This window comes from Coregonus lavaretus (assembly GCF_964263955.1).
Source record: "Coregonus lavaretus genome assembly, chromosome: 22".
Taxonomy (NCBI): Eukaryota; Metazoa; Chordata; class Actinopteri; order Salmoniformes; family Salmonidae; genus Coregonus; species Coregonus lavaretus.
In genome coordinates, this window is record NC_140009.1 from 12845388 (window position 1) to 12865329 (window position 19942).

At 43.2% G+C, this 19942-nt stretch overlaps 1 protein-coding gene across 1 annotated transcript in view; it reads left to right on the top strand.

Moving 5' to 3' along the window:
• The window catches only part of LOC311150409 (poly(rC)-binding protein 4-like), a 57413-nt gene that overhangs the window by 17481 nt on the left and 19990 nt on the right, over positions 1-19942 (top strand). Inside the window, exons 2-7 of the mRNA XM_084187877.1 lie at positions 4842-5033; positions 8419-8442; positions 10472-10504; positions 11952-12068; positions 16579-16710; positions 18492-18620. Coding sequence (XP_084044003.1) covers positions 4926-5033; positions 8419-8442; positions 10472-10504; positions 11952-12068; positions 16579-16710; positions 18492-18620 — 543 coding nt within the window. The 5' untranslated portion in view covers positions 4842-4925. The remainder of the gene's footprint in view (positions 1-4841; positions 5034-8418; positions 8443-10471; positions 10505-11951; positions 12069-16578; positions 16711-18491; positions 18621-19942) is intronic.

The window sequence follows — 19942 nt, forward strand, 5'->3', positions numbered from 1 at the left end:
GCAGCATAGCACCGTTTTTTAATTAGCTGAAGAACTGAAACAACTGCAAGCTGTAATATAATTAAATGCACTTTTTGAAACCAAAGTGCTATTGTAGCCTTCTATTAAAACGTTTGAAAGGAACAATCATCACATAACCCATGTACCCAAGGACACCATGCCATTTTGGGCTCAGTCTCTCTCCAACCTCTCTGATTATAGGGAAGTCAGCTACCAGTTAATCAAGGGCCAGTCAGTCTCGTCCTGTACTCACTAACACCCACTCGTTGTCTATTAGGGAACAATCTCCCCGCTAGCCAGAGTGGCCTGGAACCCTGCAGCTGACAGCAGCACTGCTAGAAGTCAATAGCCTGCTCACACATTATTCCTTCATCATTATGACTTAGTTATGGATGACCATCGATTTACAATTACCTCAGAAGGATGGGACATTGCTGCTTCATTATCAGGGGGTTGAGATATATTGCTTTATTGTGCACATTTGTATTTGTATTTGTATTTGCATTTGTATTTATTATGGATTCCCATTACTACTCTTCCTGGGGTCCAGCAAAATTATGGCAGTTTATACAATTTAAAAAACATTACAATACATTCACAGATTTCACAACACACTGTGTGCCCTCAGGCCCATATTCCACCACTACCACAAATCTACAGTACAATATCCATGTGTACGTGTGTGTTAATAGTGCGTATGTTGTCGTGTGTATGCATGTGTCTGTGCCTTTGTTTGTGTTGCTTCACAGTCCCCGCTGTTCCATAAGGTGTATTTTTATCTGTTTTTTAAATCTAATTTTACTGTTTGCATCAGTTATTTGATGTGGAATAGAGTTCCATGTAGTCATGGCTCTATGTAGTACTGTGCGCCTCCCATAGTCTGTTCTGGACTTGGGGACTGTGAAGAGACCTCTTGTGGCATGTCATGTGGGGTATGCATGGATGTCCGAGCTGTGCGCCAGCAGCTCAAACAGACAGCTCGGTGCATTCAACATGTCAATACCTCTCATAAATACAAGTAGTAATGAAGTCAATCTCTCCTCCACTTTGAGCCAGGAGAGATTGACATGCATATTATTAATATTAGCTCTCTGTGTACATCCAAGGGCCAGCCGTGCTGCCCTGTTCTGAACCAATTGCAATTTTCCTAAGTCCCTTTTTGTGGCACCTGACCACATGACTGAACAGTAGTCCAGGTGCGACAAAACAAGGGCCTGTAGGACCTGCCTTGTTGATAGTGCTTTTAAGAAGGCAGAATAGCGCTTTATTATGGACAGACTTCTCCCCATCTTAGCTACTGATGTATCAATATGTTTTGACCATGACAGTTTACTATCCAGGGTTACTCCAAGCAGTTTAGTCACCTCAACTTGCTAAATTTCCACATGATTTATTACAAGATTGAGTTGAGGTTTAGTGTTTAGTGAATGATTTGTCCTAAATACAATGCTTTTAGTTTTAGAAATATTTAAGACTAAGTTATTCCTTGCCACCCACTCTGAAACTAACTGCAACACTTAACAAAGCTCTTTGTTAAGTGTTGCAGTCATTTCAGTCGCTGTAGTACCTGACATGTATAGTGTTGAGTCATCCATAGACACAGTGGCTTTACTCAAAGCCAGTGGCATGTCATTAGTAAAGATTGAAAAAAGTAAGGGGCATAGACAGCTGCCCTGGGGAATTCCAGATTCTACTTGGATTATGTTGGAGAGACTTCCATTAAAGAACACCCTATGTGTTCTGTTAGACAGGTAACTCTTTATCCACAATATAGCAGGGGGTGTAAAGCCATAACACATACGTTTTTACAGCAGCAGACCATGATCGATAATGTCAAAAGCCGCACTGAAGTCTAACAAAACAGCCCCCACAATCATTTATCATCAATTTATCTCAGCCAATCATCAGTCATTTGTGTAAGTGCTTGTTGAATGCCTTTCCCTATAAGCATGCTGAAAGTTTGTAGACAATTTGTTTACTGTAAAATAGCATTGTATCTGATCAAACACTATTTTTTCCAAAAGTTTACTAAGGGTTGGTAACAGACTGATTGGTCGGCTATTTGAGCCAGTAAAAGGGGCTTTACTATTCTTAGGTAGCGGAATGACTTTTGCTTCCCTCCAAGCCTGGGGCACACACTTTCTAGTAGGCTTAATAAGAGCGTCTGCTAAATGACTAAAATGTATTGTAAAATGCTTAAATTCAAAATATGTCAAATAGCAGTGGCAATATCGTACGCTATTATCCTCAGTAATTTTCCATCCAAGTTGTCAGACCCCGGTGGCTTGTCATTGTTGATAGACAACAATAATTTTTTCACCTCTTCCACACTCACTTTACGGAATTCAAAATTACAACGCTTGTCTTTCATAATTTGGTCAGATATACACTAACGTTCAAAAGTTTGGGGTCACTTAGATATTTACTTGTTTTTGAAAGAAAAGATTGATCAGAAATACAGTGTCGACATTGTTTATGTTGTAAATGGCTATTGTAGCTGGAAATGGCAGATTTTTTATGGAAAATCTACATAGGCGTACAGAGGCCCATTATCAGCAACCATCAGTCCTGTGTTCCAATGGCACGTTGTGTATGCTAATCCAAGTTTATCATTTTAAAAGGATAATTGAACATTAGAAAACCCTTTTGCAATTAAGTTAGCACAGCTGAAAACTGTTGTGCTGATTAAAGAAGCAATAAAACTGGCCTTCTTGAGACTAGTTGAGTATCTGGAGCATCAGCAATTGTGGGTTCGATTACAGGCTCAAAATGGCCAGAAACAAAGAACTTTCTTCTGAAAATCGTCAGTCTATTCTTGTTCTGAGAAATGAAGGCTATTGCATGCGAGAAATTGCCAAGAAACTGAAGATCTTGTACAACGCTGTGTACTACTCCCTTCACAGAACAGCGCAAACTGGCTCTAACCAAAATAGAAAGAGGAGTGGGAGGCCCCGGTGCACAACTGAGCAAGAGGACAAATACATTAGAGGGTCTAGTTTGAGAAACAGATGCCTTACAGGTCCTCAACTGGCAGCTTCATTAAATAGTACCCGCAAAACACCAGTCTCAATGTCAACAGTGAAGAGGCGACTCCGGGATGCTGACCTTCTAGGCAGAGTTGCAAAGAAAAGGCCATATCTCAGACTGGCCAATAAAATTAAAAGATTAAGATGGGCAAAAGAACACAGCAGGTCAGCATCCCGGAGTCGCCTCTTTACTGTTGACGTTGAGACTGGTGTTTTGCGGGTACTATTTAATGAAGCTGCCAGTTGAGGACCTGCGAGGCGTCTGTTTCTCAAACTAGACACTCTAAAATGTATTTGTCCTCTTGCTCAGTTGTGCACCAGGGCCTTCCACTCCTCTTTCTATTCTGATTAGAGCCAGTTTGCGCTGTTCTGTGAAGGGAGTAGTATTTAATTGCTTCTTCAGTTTTATTGCTTCTTTAATCAGCACAACAGTTTGCAAAAGGGTTTTCTAATTATCAATTAGCCTTTTAAAATGATAAACTTGGATTAGCAAACACAACGTGCCATTGGAACACAGGACTGATGGTTGCTGATAATGGGCCTCTGTACGCCTATGTATATATTCCATAAAAAATCAGCCGTTTCCAGCTACAATAGCCATTTATAACATTAACAATGTCTACACTGTATTTCTGATCAATTAGATGTTATTTTAATGGACAACAAAATTGCTTTTCTTTTGAAAACAAGGACATTTCTAAGTGACCCCAAACTTTTGAACGGTAGTGTACTTGGATGTGTAGTGTCAGCGTTTGTTGCTGGCATGTCATGCCTAAATTTGCTAATCTTGCCAATGAAAAAATCATTAAAGTAGTTGGCAATATCATTTGGTTTTGTGATGAATGAGCCATCTGATTCAATGAATGATGGAGCTGAGTTTGCCTTTCTTCCCAAAATGTCATTTAAGGTGCTCCAAAGCTTTTTACTATCATTCTTTATGTCATTTATCTTTGTTTCATAGTGTAGTTTCTTCTTCTTTTTATTCAGTTTAGTCACATGATATCTCAATTTGCAATACGTTTGCCAATCGGTTGTGCAGCCAGACTTACCTGCCATTCCTTTTGCCTCATCCCTCTCAACCATACAATTTTTCAATTCCTCATCAATCCACGGGGATGGGCAAACCTTACATTCAGCAGGATATTGTGAACTTGTTTGAGCTTTATGCTGTCCTCAATGCCCTGTTCGGTTAGTAATGGTAACCTTAGAGATAGACAACTATCTGCATACTGTATTCACTTTCTGTGAAGCCCACGATACAGCTGTGCAGTGGGTTAGACCTTGAACAGCTACAGAAAGCACAATGGCCATGGAGCAGGACTCACTGAGAGTGACTGATTTGAATTCAACACTCTGAATTCAGATTCTGTTTCAAGCATCCTGCATTGTGAGATTGAGATGTGATGGTGGCTCTGCCTTGGGTATGTCTTGTCATGCAAACAGGATATTTTCTCCATTGACTTCCTATTGCAAAGTGACATTCTAGTTGATATCACATCATTCAAATGTTGAGGTAAAACATCACAACAAATGAGTAAGAGTGTTTGTATTGAAATCTAGTTGTATTGATACCAAACAGAGTAATTGTATGGGAATAACTGGAAATATATGAGTAATTGTATGGGAATAACTGGGAATATATAAGAGTAATTGTATGGGAATAACTGGGAATATGTAAGAGTAATTGGATGGAAATAACTGGGAATATATAAGGGTAATTGTATGGGAAGAGTGTTTGTATTGAAATCTAGTTGTATTGATACCGAACAGGTATCAAGTCTAACGTATGGCATTTTCTTTACTTTGTCTCAGCAGAGCTTTGAAGGACTGGGGAGTGACAGAGAAGAGAGAGAGCAGCAGTCTTCATCTGACAGCGTGTCCATTGGATGAGCTTTGTTCATGCGTCTCCCTGTGTGCAACTCCCATATCACTATGAACTGTGAGCAGGACTTTGGAGACGGGGTCCTGGGTGTGACCCTCACACTCCGACTGCTCATGCACGGCAAGGTACAGTTTGAGTGGATGGGAATAACTAGGAATATATAAGAGTAATTGTATGGTAATAACTGGGAATATATAAGAGTAATTGTATGGGAATAACTGGGAATATATAAGAGGAATTGTATGGGAATAACTGGGAATATATAAGAGGAATTGTATGGGAAGAACTGGGAATATATAAGAGTAATTGTATGGGAATAACTGGGAATATATAAGAGTAATTGTATGGGAATAACTGGGAATATATAAGAGTAATTGTATGGGAATAACTGGGAATATATAAGAGGCATTGTATGGGAAGAACTAGGAATATATAAGAGTAATTGTATGGGAATAACTGGGAATATATAAGAGGAATTGTATGGGAATAACTGGGAATATATAAGAGGAATTGTATGGGAATAACTGGGAATATATAAGAGGAATTGTATGGGAATAACTGGGAATATATAAGAGTAATTGTATGGGAATAACTGGGAATATATAAGAGTAATTGTATGGGAAGAACTGGGAATATATAAGACTAATTGTATGGGAATAACTGGGAATATATAAGAGGAATTGTATGGGAATAACTGTACAGTGAGGGAAAAAAGTATTTGATCCCCTGCTGATTTTGTACGTTTGCCCACTGACAAAGACATGATCAGTCTATAATAAAAACAAAAAAATCCAGAGAAACGCATGTCAAAAATTTTATGAATTGATTTGCATTTTAATGAGGGAAATAAGTATTTGACCCCTCTGCAAAACATGACTTAGTACTTGGTGGCAAAACCCTTGTTGGCAATCACAGAGGTCAGACGTTTCTTGTAATTGGCCACCAGGTTTGCACACATCTCAGGAGGGATTTTGTCCCACTCCTCTTTGCAGATCTTCTCCAAGTCATTAAGGTTTCGAGGCTGACGTTTGGCAACTCGAACCTTCAGCTCCCTCCACATATTTTCTATGGGATTAAGGTCTGGAGACTGGCTAGGCCACTCCAGGACCTTAATGTGCTTCTTCTTGAGCCACTCCTTTGTTGCCTTGGCCGTGTGTTTTGGGTCATTGTCATGCTGGAATACCCATCCACGACCCATTTTCAATGCCCTGGCTGAGGGAAGGAGGTTCTCACCCAAGATTTGACGGTACATGGCCCCGTCCATCGTCCCTTTGATGTGGTGAAGTTGTCCTGTCCCCTTAGCAGAAAAACACCCCCAAAGCAAAATGTTTCCACCTCAATGTTTGAAGGTGGGGATGGTGTTCTTGGGGTCATAGGCAGCATTCCTCCTCCTCCAAACACGGCGAGTTGAGTTGATGCCAAAGAGCTCCATTTTGGTCTCATCTGACCACAACACTTTCACCCAGTTCTCCTCTGAATCATTCAGATGTTCATTGGCAAATTTATGACGGGCCTGTGTATGTGCTTTCTTGAGCAGGGGGACCTTGCAGGCGCTGCAGGATTTCAGTCCTTCACGGCGTAGTGTGTTACCAATTGTTTTCTTGGTGACTATGGTCCCAGCTGACTTGAGATCATTGACAAGATCCTGCTGTGTAGTTCTGGGCTGATTCCTCACCGTTCTCATGATCATTGCAACTCCACGAGGTGAGATCTTGCATGGAGCCCCAGGCCGAGGGAGATTGACAGGTCTTTTGTGTTTCTTCCATTTGAGAATAATCAAACCAACTGTTGTCACCTTCTCACCAAGCTGCTTGGCAATGGTCTTGTAGCCCATTCCAGCCTTGTGTAGGTCTACAATCTTGTCCCTGACATACTTGGAGAGCTCTTTGGTCTTGGCCATGGTGGAGAGTTTGGAATCTGATTGATTTATTGCTTCTGTGGACAGGTGTCTTTTATGCAGGTAACAAACTGAGATTAGGAGCACTCCCTTTAAGAGTGTGCTCCTAATCTCAGCTCGTTACCTGTATAAAAGACACCTGGGAGCCAGAAATCTTTCTGATTGAGAGGGGGTCAAATACTTATTTCCCTCATTAAAATGCAAAATCATGCAACATTTTTGACATGCGTTTTTCTGGATTTTCTTGTTTGTTATTCTGTCTCTCACTGTTCAAATAAACCTACCATTAAAATTATAGACTGATCATTTCTTTGTCAGTGGGCAAACGTACAAAATCAGCAGGGGATCAAATACTTTTTCCCCTCACTGTAGCTATATAGAAATGAATGCTTAGGGATTAGTTAAAGTATTCGGATTCAAATGTTGGATTTTAAGAATGTAATTTTGTAATATACATTTCCCTCCTGACTTGTGTTCCTGCTCTTCTTTGTCTGTAGAATGTAAATAATACAAATGACAGATTTGGTTAAGACAGTATACTGTATACAGTACAGGAGGTTGGTGGCACCTTCATTGGGGAGAACGGGCTTATGGTAATGACTGGAGCGGAATCAGTGGAATGGTAGAGAATACATAAAATACATGGTTTCCAGGTGTTTGATGCCATTCCATTTGCTCCGTTCCGGCCATTATTATGAGCCTTTCTCCCCTCAGCTGCCTCCAGAGAGCTCCGAAAGTATTGGGACAGTGACACATTTTTTGTTGTTTCATTCAGGACTATGTTTCTAAACACTTCTACATTAATGTGGATGCAGCCATGATTACGGAATGTCTTGAATGAATTGTGAATAATGATTGAGAAAGTTACAGACGCACAAATATCATACCCCCAAGACATGCTAACCTCTCACCATTACAATAACAGTGGAGGTTAGCATTTTATGGGGGGTATGATATTTGTGCATCTGTAACTTTCTCACTCATAATTATTCACAATTCATTCAGGATTATCCGTAATCATGGTAGCGTCCACATTAATGTAGAAGTGTTTAGTAACATAGTCTATTCTTATTTACAATAAAAGTAAATAAATTATTTACCATCCATTTATATTGGCACAAAATAATCTGAAACACAATCAAAACAAATGGCAAATGCATCCAACAAGTTTGTAGAGTCACAAGCTTGGTGTAATCATTGCATGCTAGGAATATGGGACCAAATACTCAACTTTTTACTACTTTAATACACGTAAGTTAATTTGTCCCAATACTTTTGGTCACCTAAAGTGGGGGGACTATGTACAACATGTGCTGTAATTTCTAAACGGTTCACCCGATATGGATGAAAATACCCACAAATTAAAGCTGACAGTCTGCACTTTAACCTCATAGTTATTGTGTTATTTCAAATCCAAAGTGCTGGAGTACAGAGTCAGAATAACAAAAACTGTGTCACTGTCCCAATACTTTTGGAGCTCAATGTATGTCGATTTAGCACATAAAGAGGTTGTTGGTGATAGGAGTCTCTGGAAAGCAGAGGTAGATATTTCTAAGAATCTTGTATTTCTTTAATTTATGAATGTATATTTGTTTTATCCCTGGTATTTGTAGGAGGTTGGCAGCATCATAGGCAAGGTGAGAAGGATTATCTTTTTCTTCCATCATATACATGGTAGTCCCCTGTAGCTCAGTTGGTAGAGCATGGCGCTTGCAACGCCAGGGTTGTGGGTTCGTTTCCCATGGGGGGCAAGAATGAAAAATGTATGCACTCACTAACTGTAAGTCTCCCTGGATAAGAGCGTCTACTAAATAACTAAAATGTAAATGTAATGTTATGTATAGCTCTTATCTGAAGACATACAGTATTCAGAGAGGCTTTCTGATCCAAGACATGCTGTTATCACAAGGGATGGCTATTTTCAGATCAATGAAGACATTTTCTAGAATTAGATTAATATTGTACTAGCAAAAGTGATGTGAATTATCCTCCATTAAAAATAGACGCTTCAAACCATGCCATTTTGTAAGTGTTCATAAACCAATCTATATGGAAGGATTTTTCTAATGTCATTCCATTCTACTTTAAAAGCAAAACAGACATAAGGCCTCCTGACACACAATTTGCTGACTGTAAATGTAATTGCCTTAAACCAAGCCACTTAAGACCCTCTCTATCCCCTAATGTAATACAGTAATCCATCAAACAGAAACATTAGTACGTTGACTGCAAACCTCCGGTTGAAACGGAGCTCCGAAAGGCATATTACTGTCTGCCCGTTTAGTGTCTGCTATAGGAGGGGGTGTAGGCTGCGCTTTACCAGTTTAGTGTCTACTAGGAGGGGGTGTAGGCTGCTCTCTACCCCCTCGCTGGCTCCCACTTGCCCTGCAGCCTTGCACTGTAATAGAACAGGTTGAGAGAGAGAGAGAGAGAGAGAGAGAGAGAGAGAGAGAGAGAGAGAGAGAGAGAGAGAGAGAGAGAGAGAGAGAGAGAGAGAGAGAGAGAGAGAGAGAGAGAGAGAGAGAGAGAGAGAGAGAGAGAGAGAGAGAGAGAGAGAGAGAGAGAGAGAGAGAGAGAGAGAGAGAGAGAGCGAGAGAGAGAAAGAGAGAGAGAGAGAGAGAGAGAGAGAGAGAGAGAGAGAGAGAGAGAGAGAGAGAGAGAGAGAGAGAGAGAAGGATGAGAGGGATAAAGAAATATGGAGAGAGCGAGAGAAGGGGAGAGAGAGAGAGCGAGAGAGGGAGGGGGGGGGGACCAACACAGAGGGGATGAGAGATTGAGAAAAAGAGGGGATAAGAAAGAGGGGCGAGAGAAAAGACAGAGACTGACAAAGAGGAAAAGGGGATACAGAGGGATGGAGAGGGGGTGGGAGGCCGAGAAATGCTGTGTTTGGCACATGCCGTCCTGTAACCAGGCTCTCCATCCAAAGCACTTGTGTTAATAACTCCCTTCCCCTTTCTCTCATTCCTCATCTCTATCTCTGCTAGCCTGCAGAACCACACCTTCTAAAATATCCCAAATTACACACTAGCATACTATTTAGAATGAAATAACAATGTGGCTAAGTACACAAAATAGTATGGTAGTGTTTTTATTAGAACACATCCGGTTGTCAATGTCATAGGCGTAGGTGGTAGAATCATTTGGAGAAGGGAGGCGAGAGTGATGGGCTGAGGCCATCATAAAAGTGACAGATGGGGAGGCAATCTAAAGCTGACAGAGGATGTATGACAGAGGTGTGACTTAATTCTACTCCTGAGCCTGGGTGGCGTGCCGGGCAGGCTGGCTGGATGCGGGCCACACAGAAAGGATCTCATAAGGACAGGACAGACATTAAGAGTTGAGACTAGAAGAGTAGAGGGCTATAGATGTGAACATAAAGGAACCGATTGAAGTGAAAATGGATACATATTTTAGACATTTCAGATGTGGATGGGATGAGAATACTGTGTGTCAGCATTGTGCTATCCATCTCAGATTGATAGAGGATTCTACTTTTCTATACCATGTTAGCTCAGATGACTTTTCAATGAAGGGGAAATGTAGTCAATGTGAAGAAAAGTATCATTTTAACAGGGATTTGAAGTACAGACAGATTTCAATCTGCAGGTTGAGGACACTACTACACACACCTCACTTCAACGTTGTCCTTCATCTTCTCTTTCCCAGAAAGGAGAGACGGTGAAAAGAATACGAGAAGAGGTATGTTACCAGCTTCTTATCTATCACCACTGTTCATTATCTGTGTAAGACTACTCTACATCACCATAATCCATGCAAAGTAGAGCCTGTCATGGGTAGATGAAACACATGTATGTCAACTTGCTCCAAAGCTATCAGTATCACATCTTGTTTCTGCCTCAATATGCATTCAATATGCAATCTTTATTTTCCAGTTATTGTGTAGACCAGAAGGTTATAGTTCAAGGCAAAACATAATCAGACTGGAGACAGTGTCTAATATTGGTTGTGTTGCATTAATATTAAACTCAATCCCTCTCTGGATGTTTGGGAAGAGTGACTGGGATAGCATACAGAACAGCCACATAGTCTGACCTGCCTATTGGCCACTGGTGGCTTCTTCTCTTTCAATTAAAAATCTCTCCCTTTTTCGCACTCTCTCTCCCTCATCCCTCTTTCTCTGTTTCTGCCTCTGTGTCAAAATCTCTTTCTTTCTTTCTCTCTATCTGTCTTTCCCTCTCCCCCCTTTTCTCTGTCTCTGTCTGTCCCTGTCAAGCTTTCTCAACCACCCTCTCTCCCCATTTCTCAGTTTGTCTCCTCCCCCTCTTTCTCTCCTTTATGTCTCTTCTATTTCCCCCTCATAAACGTTGAGGCTGCAGTTGATCTGATGGCACTTGATTAACTCCTTGTATAAAAAGTAATTTGATTGCCATTATGTTGGTTCTCGTCCCTCTGACTCCTGGTGCAAAACTATTATGTTGTACTTTATGAAGCAGAATGCTAACCAGAGGGGTGGTTAGACTGGGTGAGCATGTAGCCCTGAAGGGCCACTGGATGAGTCAGCCAGTAAACCAGTCATCCATGCTAGTCAGCCGTCCACCCAGACAGTCAGTCAGTCAGACAGACAAATAGGCAGGCCTTTCGTTAGTTCCCCTATGTGAGGCTCTCTGACTTCCTCCCAAGCCCTGTCTGTCCTCACAGTGCCAGAATGACTCCATAAGATGACTGTAATCAACATCGTTAAAGTATCACCATACCTCTAATACTCACATGTCCACTCTCCAGTCCCCAGACCCCAGGGCTGTGGGGGAAAATGAAGGGACAGTGGATGGAGAAATCAGAGTACCAGCCTAGGGTTTGGTTACAGCAAGGTCAACTCCCTGTAGGGTGATCCAGCTACTCCAGCTACTCCAGCTACTCCAGCTACAGTATACAGTATATTGTTAGTTATCTGTGGAGCAGAGTGTATTAACTGGTCTGGAGTATGCTGGAGTTTTACCTCTGTCACTTTAACCATACCTGTTCTTATCCATACTAACCTCATTCTGTCCTCCTCACCTCTCTACCCTCTTACCTGTGCACCTTATTTGCGCCATCCACCCATCCACCATGTGCTCTACCCATGTTCTCCTCATCTAATAGAATGTAAATAAAGCTAGACCCTGGTTCTTGGTCTATCCCCCTACAGAGCAGTGCACGGGTGAACATCTCAGAGGGCTCCTGTCCAGAGAGGATCATCACCATCACCGGTTCTACAGACTGTGTCTTCAGGGCCTTCACCATGATTACATACAAACTGGAAGAGGTAAGACACAATCAGTGTTTCCCTTAGAGATTTCCTTAGGCAGGGCACAGCTGCCCAATTGATTTGATGTATCATTTTCTGGTTTCCAATTAGATTATATGCTTTTATTTATACAGTTCATCCTGTAAATTAATAATTGAAAATAATTTCCTCCCAGGTTGGCTTCTGCAGATGAATTTGACGTTGGGTAGGAGTTAGACTGTTGCTGCTCTTGGTGCAAGAGCCTTTTCGTTTCTCATTTAGAATATTGCAGTGTGAAGTGTTGCTAGCACATTGATGAATACATTTATCACCGTGCGTTTTATGCAGCAGCATAGTGACTTATTAAATTGAGCTTGGCATTGGAACAGCCCTGACAAGAGGAGAGTAACAGTCGAGTGGCTCCATGCCTTTTATGGAAAGCATATTGTTTTGAGGGAGAACATGCGTCAGTGCTCTAGGCCTGTTGATGAAAGAGCAGATGACAATATGTTAACGTCCTAATTAATTAAACAGATGAGGTTTGTGTTTAATCCCTTAATGAGCTACAGATAACGGCAGACCTGCGGAACATTTAGCTATTTATCCATCAGCAAACTAATTAACATGATAGATTCAGGGACATTTTGGCTGGCCTAGCTTTGAAACAGTCGCTCCCCGCGTAGTCGAGTCGACGGAGCCTTGTTTTATTGCAGTCAGTAAACACACGCTGGCTGGGAGGGTGCCGAGCAGCATTCATTAAAGATCTTAAGCTCTTCCCAACCCTACATTCAGCCGAAACTCCCGAGTTGTCATGGCAACCTGTTGGCTGACCTACAGCCCTCGGCATGCCTCTCACCATGCCTGAGTGGGATGTGTCTGACATCTTTAATTAAAGGATCGAAAGAAAAATACATATTTTTGGCCAATGGGTATTGTAAAGAATTGATATTGTTGTCTCTCTACTGCTACTCCCTACTGTTATTAAAGGAGAAGTTCACCCAAAATCCAGAAACTCTGAAGTTATTTCATACATTAAAACTAGTTTGGTGAAGTTTGTCCTTCCCCCTCTCACTCCGTGCAGTGCTGGACTGAAACAACTGCAAAAACGGCTCACGTGACTGGTGATGTTGCTGGATGCAGGCTTCACTCTGCTCCATTGCCAGTGAAATCATGATTCAGAAATCCACAAAGTGTGGACAAATTCATTGTTTTATTGAAAGCGTATTGCCGAATGAGCTAATTATGTGAAAAGTTACTATCGGTTTTGAGTAAGGAAATGTGTACTTTTCTACCTAAAACATTTGCGATTATTTTATATAATACATTTATGTAGCCGACTGCCACAGCAGCGGAGATGGGTAACAACCAGTACTACAGGGAGAGAGAGGGGGAGAGGGCAAACTCCACTGAACTAGTTTCAATGTATGGAATCACTTTGGAGTTTCTGGATTTTGGGTAAACTTCTCCTTTAATAACAGTAGGGAGTAGCAGTAGAGAGACAACAATATCAATTACAATACCCATTGGCCAAAAATAGTAGCAGTCAAATGACCTAGTGACCTCATTGTTGGAATATTATTAATATTTTTCATAATTTCATAATTAATAATGTCACGCCCTGGCTCTGGGGACACTTGTATGTTGAGCCAGGGTGTGAGTTTCCATTTGTTTGTCTAGTAGTCGTATTTCTATGTTGGCCAGAGTGGTAATTTTTTAGGGGGGGGGGCTAACGCCGTGGACGACGGGGCAGCAGGAGACCGCGATAGAGCGGCCCAGCGGGTTGGCAGAGGAGGCCGCCAGGTTACGGGGGCCACTGGTCAAAGAGGGGAAGGAAGGTGTAGAGGCACGGCGAGAGGTACTGGGGTGTGTTACCAGTCCGGTCCGGCCCGTTCCAGATCCCTGCGTAGGGCCAGTGGTGTGTGTCCCCAGTACGGTCCGGTCTGTTCCTGCTCCCCGCACCAAGCCAATGGTGCGCGTCGCCAGCCCGGCCCGTCCTGTTCCTGCTCCCCGCACCAAGCCAATGGTGCGCGTCGCCAGCCCGGCCCGTCCTGTTCCTGCTCCCCGCACCAAGCCAATGGTGCGCGTCGCCAGCCCGGCCCGGCCTGTTCCTGCTCCCCGCACCAGGCCAATGGTGCGCGTCGCCAGCCCGGTCCGGCCCGCTCCTGCCCCCCGCACCAAGCCTATGGTGCGCGTCGCCAGCCCGGCCCGGCCTGTTCCTGCTCCCCGCACCAGGCTAATGGTGCGCGTCGCCAGCCCGGTCCGGCCCGCTCCTGCTCCCCGCACCAAGCCTATGGTGCGCGTCGCCAGCCCGGTCCGGCCCGCTCCTGCTCCCCGCACCAAGCCAATGGTGCGCGTCGCCAGCCCGGTCCGGCCCGCTCCTGCTCCCCACACCAAGCCAGTGGTGTGCGTCGTCAGTCCGGCACGGCCCGTGCCTGTTCCCCACACCAAGCCAGTGGTGTGCGTCGTCAGTCGGGCACGGCCCGTGCCTGTTCCACCGGTGCCTGGTCCGGCACCGGTCAGCTGCTTCACGCCGGAGCTAGAGCAATCCGCTCCACCAGTGTGCAGTCCAGCTCCGGCCAGCGGGGCCAGACCGGACCAGGGGTACTTTGGGGGGTTGGAGAGGGAGTGGGGATCAGGCCCGGAGCCGGATCCGCCGCCAGGGCGGAGTGCCCACCCGGTCCCTCCCCTGTGGTATTTAGTTGGCGCGGTCGGAGTCCGCGCCTTTAGGGGGGGGTACTGTCACGCCCTGGCTCTGGGGACACTTGTATGTTGAGCCAGGGTGTGAGTTTCATTTGTTTTTCTAGTAGTTGTATTTCTAGGTTGGCCAGAGTGGTTCCCAATCAGAGGCAACGAGTGTCAGCTGTTGCTGGTTGTCTCTGATTGGGAACCATATTTAGACAGGCTGTTTTCCCACAGTGGTTGTGGGATCTTGTTCCAGTGTGGTTTGTGTTAGACCGTGGACGTCACGTTATCGTTTTGTTATTTTTGTCGTGTATCACTAAATAAAGAGTATGTTTGCCTTCAACGCTGCGCCTTGGTCCTCCTTCGACGATCGTGACAAATAAACATCATTTTTTTTAAACGCCGGAAATCAGGTGTTTCTATGTCAAAAGGTTTTGTTATTTCAGTCTTCTGTGATGTATAAAGTGTAATATTGGGATGTAAACTCAAAATTGAATACATTTCAACTCTGTATCTGACATGGTACAGGTGTCTTCTTTTTTTAAAGCCCATAACCATGTGTGTGAGGTGTATACTTTTGTTTCAAAGTAGATTTGTTTAAGACTACCAAGAAACACTCTGTGTGACCCTGATTTAGCCCCTGCAGTAAAGGGTTAAAGGATTTCACTACTGTGGCTAGGGGATAGATGGTCTAGGACTAGATTCTAAGTAGTTATTCTCATCATTCATTTCATCATGATGATTTTATCATTAAGGCGGTCCATGAAATGTACTTTATCCAGTCATTATAAGCACAGGTAGATAGGGCTACTTGAGTCTGGGCAGAACCACTGTGCCTCTCTAATCACAAAGGACCACAGTTCAGTGCTTGGTATACGTGCTGTACTTGACTTGTTGCTCCCAGGAAAGGAGATTTTATTTGGAGCAGTTTAGTCATTCTCCATTGATGTCTTATCGTCCTAACCACAGCATACACAGGGGATTATGCCCAGCGCCTCTTTGTGTGACTGCAGATTCTTGTAACCCCCGGACGTATTTACGCCAATTTGCTTTTGAGAGTCGCTCACCGAGTTTGGTGAGTGAGCAAGGATCGCGCCGTTCACAGTTGTTAATGTATGACGCATATTTTAGATCCAATCTAGGAGATGACGCCCAGAGCCCTGCGATCCCACTGACGAGCTACGTGCTCCTCATATAATAAGACAATGCCACGCCAGCGATGCTGCCTAGATCCATCCGCCTCACTTAATCTAGACACTGAGAGAAAACCAAGCATCATAGCTGCATTAGATACATGGGTTTTATATAAAAAAAAGTAGGCCTACAAGAACTGTTGGAGAAATACATGTTTTTTTGGTCAAATCCCCTGGAGGGCACCTCTGTAAAGTACGTGAAATTATTATTATTGCACACTGCCTAGTTAACGCATTCTGTTTGAAATACATGCTGTGTGCTTTGTATTCTGCCAGGCCATACGGAGACAGAGGGGGAGAGACTTGTTTTCAGGCCGAGTTAACGGGATGTGCGCTGATGGGCAGAGAGATAGCGAGGGCCATTTACATTTCAAAGGCTTAGGGAGCCTGACTGTTCATTAATTATCAGCTCAATCTCCACCCACACTGGAGTGAAGGAGAGGCTATTTACTACCTGGTTTACTACCTGGTCAAATGAAGAAACATTTTAAACAACCTGACTGAGGCCTTACCTTTACAGGGCCACTCAAGGCCCCCGTTCAATCAAAGCCGGGTTTTTAGGGATTATGCTATCAATGACTTATCATCCATCATTCTCTCTCTCTCTCTCTCTCTCTCTCTCTTCCTCTGTCCCCCTCTCTATCTTTTCCCCCTCCTTTTCTCCCTCTCTCCAGGACCTCACTACACTGGTGGCCAACGGCACCATCAGCAGCAAACCCCCAGTGACCCTACGACTAGTCATCCCAGCCAGCCAGTGTGGCTCCCTCATCGGCAAGGGAGGGGCCAAGATCAGGGAGATCAGAGAGGTGAGAGGACTAATTCAGAATAGCTACCTGCATTCAGGTACCACAAGTTAACTATGGTCTCTATTCAATCCATATCGAGGAAGTTCAGCGTTACAGCATGATTGAAATTTAAAGGCAATGTTCCCGCGTTAGCGGAGACTGCATTCACGGTAAACGCTGCATATGTCAGCTCAATCGTAAATTACCTTTACATTTCTATCACGCTATCTGTAACACTTCAGTGATACAGATTGAATAGAGCCCTAAAGCAAAAAGAAACTGGCACCCAGGCTAGCTAAATTGAGCATCCTCGTCATACCTCCCTATCACCTCTGTCCACAGCTTCGTATCTGGATGAGCTGACACTTGTTTAAAGAAAGCTACGATAAAGGGATGACGATTGAGTTGGGGGGAAATATTAAAAAAATTGTTGACTTCAGGCAAGAAACAAGTCCCTTTAGAGTTAGAAAAAGGCAGCCATTTTACGTGACTGTAGACAGAGTGGGGAGTTAGCTACTCCCTTCCCTGATCAGCGCTCCAGGCGACTATATGCCAGTCTGTTTCATGTCTGGTTTGTGTTTATCTCAAGGGCACCAAGCTACTATCGGGAACCATACACGATATCCTATGGTCAGGATGCATTATGTACTCTGTTTGTTCACATAGAGTGGCAGTTGCACTGTGCTTTGACTCTACTGCAAACTCATTTTCCATGCAGGGCACTACTATTTGTATGCTGGTCTTTCCATCCATCCATGACCACCCAAGGTTTAGTGCTAAGCTTATCACAAAGTCACTAAGCTTTCTCTGTGAAATGAGGGGGAAAACCCCTATTTTCATCTCTGGGTCATTCCATGAAATGAGTCCCCTTTGATATTTTAAGTAGGAATTATGCACCAATATTGGATTTTAAAAGCCTGTCATATTAAATGAAGTGCCCTTTAATATAGACCACATGGAACATTCAATAAATCTGATTTTTATTATGAATAAATTCAGTATTTTCCCCCTGTGCACTCTCTGTGACTTCTCTGAAGATTGTAACCCACTTAACTCCAACATTTCTCAAAATGTTCACCATCATTGTAAAACCCTAGTTATTTCATGTGATTAGTGATTCATTTTAAGGTAAAACATGTTTTGACCTTCATTGTAAGGTCTGTTACATGAACTGAACTCTCATTTTAATATGTTGAAACAAATCCTTTTAAAATATTTGTTTTCAAGAGAAACATTGAACATTTAATAGTCAAATCATAACGTAAAAGCAGGTGAGCTGGTTCTACTCTTTTTGGCCATCTTCTGGTATTTTGTGGTGGAAAACTGAGTGGGTCGAACAAAACACGTCAACCCTGTTACCCATAGATAGACATGCTAGAAATGTTTAAATAAATAAATCAATTGTGAAGCTTGCATTGAATTGCCCCTCCCTGTTGCACACAACAAGCTTCCATTCCCCTGTCACAAGGGGATTTATGGCTGATTTAAGACGCAATCGTCAACCCTGTTACAGTCAACCCTGTTACTTTATTTGGCACTTAATAAGCACTTACTATAGTCCATGTTTTTTTGCCTCTTAAGTTGAACAACTGCTCGTCATGACAGAATGTTAAAATTAGGTGAAATCAAAGTTGTTGTTTTTTTACCAAGTTATACTACCCAAACGGGACTCATTTCATGGAACGACCCCTCTATTAGAAGGTCAACAAACCATAGAGATGGACCCATGTCAGTGTGATTATTAGAATGCCATATCTTTCTGAATCGGTGTAATCCTTTCCTTAAACCCCTATCATTGGCAGAGCACCGGAGCACAGATACAGGTGGCAGGGGATTTGCTGCCCAACTCTACTGAGCGAGGGGTGACGATATCGGGGAGTCAGGACTCTGTAATCCAGTGTGTCAAGCTCATCTGCACTGTAATCCTGGAGGTAGGGCGCCGTTCCTCTCCTTCTCCCTGTCCTATTCCCCTCACACACAGACATCCATAACCAAGAGTGGAATTCAATCAAACCCACACTACATTGTTGCTGGAGTAACAATAAAAGTGTTTCTGCATTTTTGTGGCACAAGAGCAATGTTATATTTGTCCAGTTTGGGTGTTAGCCATAGTGTTGATTTGATTGAATTACTGCCATACCAAGAATATAGATGAGAGTTTATAATAGTTCCACTAATCTGAGCCTTAGGGAAATGTGGAGCATCCGTCCTGAAGAGCCAGCTAAAGTTAACTTCTCCTCGGCTCAGTACACATTAGTCACCATCCTCTGGTCTTTGCTTGCGGACCCTATTAGACTCTGAGAAACCTTATTATAGAGCAGCCAGATGAGCCAGTCACAGAGGAAAGCAGCCTGGCTCAAGTTTTCCATTGTTGGAAAAGAACATCAAGATATTAACCCGAAAACAAACTGACCTGCAGCAAAGTGTGTTCACCTTTAAACAACTGTTCTCTTGAGAAACAGGAGTTGGGGAAAAGGGAAAAAAGCAACCTGGAGCATATTTCCCTCCAATGCGTACGTGCCGTGTACAAGTCCTTTTTGCATTGCAGCTGGACCTGACTGCCTAATAGCTAGTTTGATCCAGTTTTCCAGGGCTTTCTACAAAGGCATGCAACTTTCATTAGGATTCTCTTCCAGCGGGGCCTTGTTTTTCGCTTCAGGATGTAAATTATGCAAAGTTATACAGAGAATCTGCTCCGGCAGAAAAGATGCTCCACATTTCCAGAAAACCCTGCATCCTTATGACAACTTCTTGTGTGTTGTTTTGCCCATTTTTAGTTTCCTTTTGTAATTGGTGAGTTCATGAGTTTTCTCTGAAAGGGAGTAGGTTTTTGTCAGTTAAGTGTGAATGTGCATGTGTGCGTGTGTGTGTGTGTGTGTGTGTGTGTGTGTGTGTGTGTGTGTGTGTGTGTGTGTGTGTGTGTGTGTGTGTGTGTGTGTGTGTGTGTGTGTGTGTGTGTGTGTGTGTGTGTGTGTGTGTGTGTGGTATGCGTGCAGTGCATGCATCCGTGCGTGCATGCATGTGTGTGTGCATTTGACATATCCAAGGGGATGTTGAACAACTTGAGTTGAAGGCTGAGATTACAAACCCAAGAACAATCCAATCAACCCTAAAGAGCTGCTGTTTCAATGGTTGAACTGTTCAATGAATGACTAATGTCACCATGAGAAAAACAAGGAGACAAATGTCATGGAAATGTCATTAGTAGTTTAATACACCATTCATTGTCACCCTGCTTCAACGCCATTTGCTC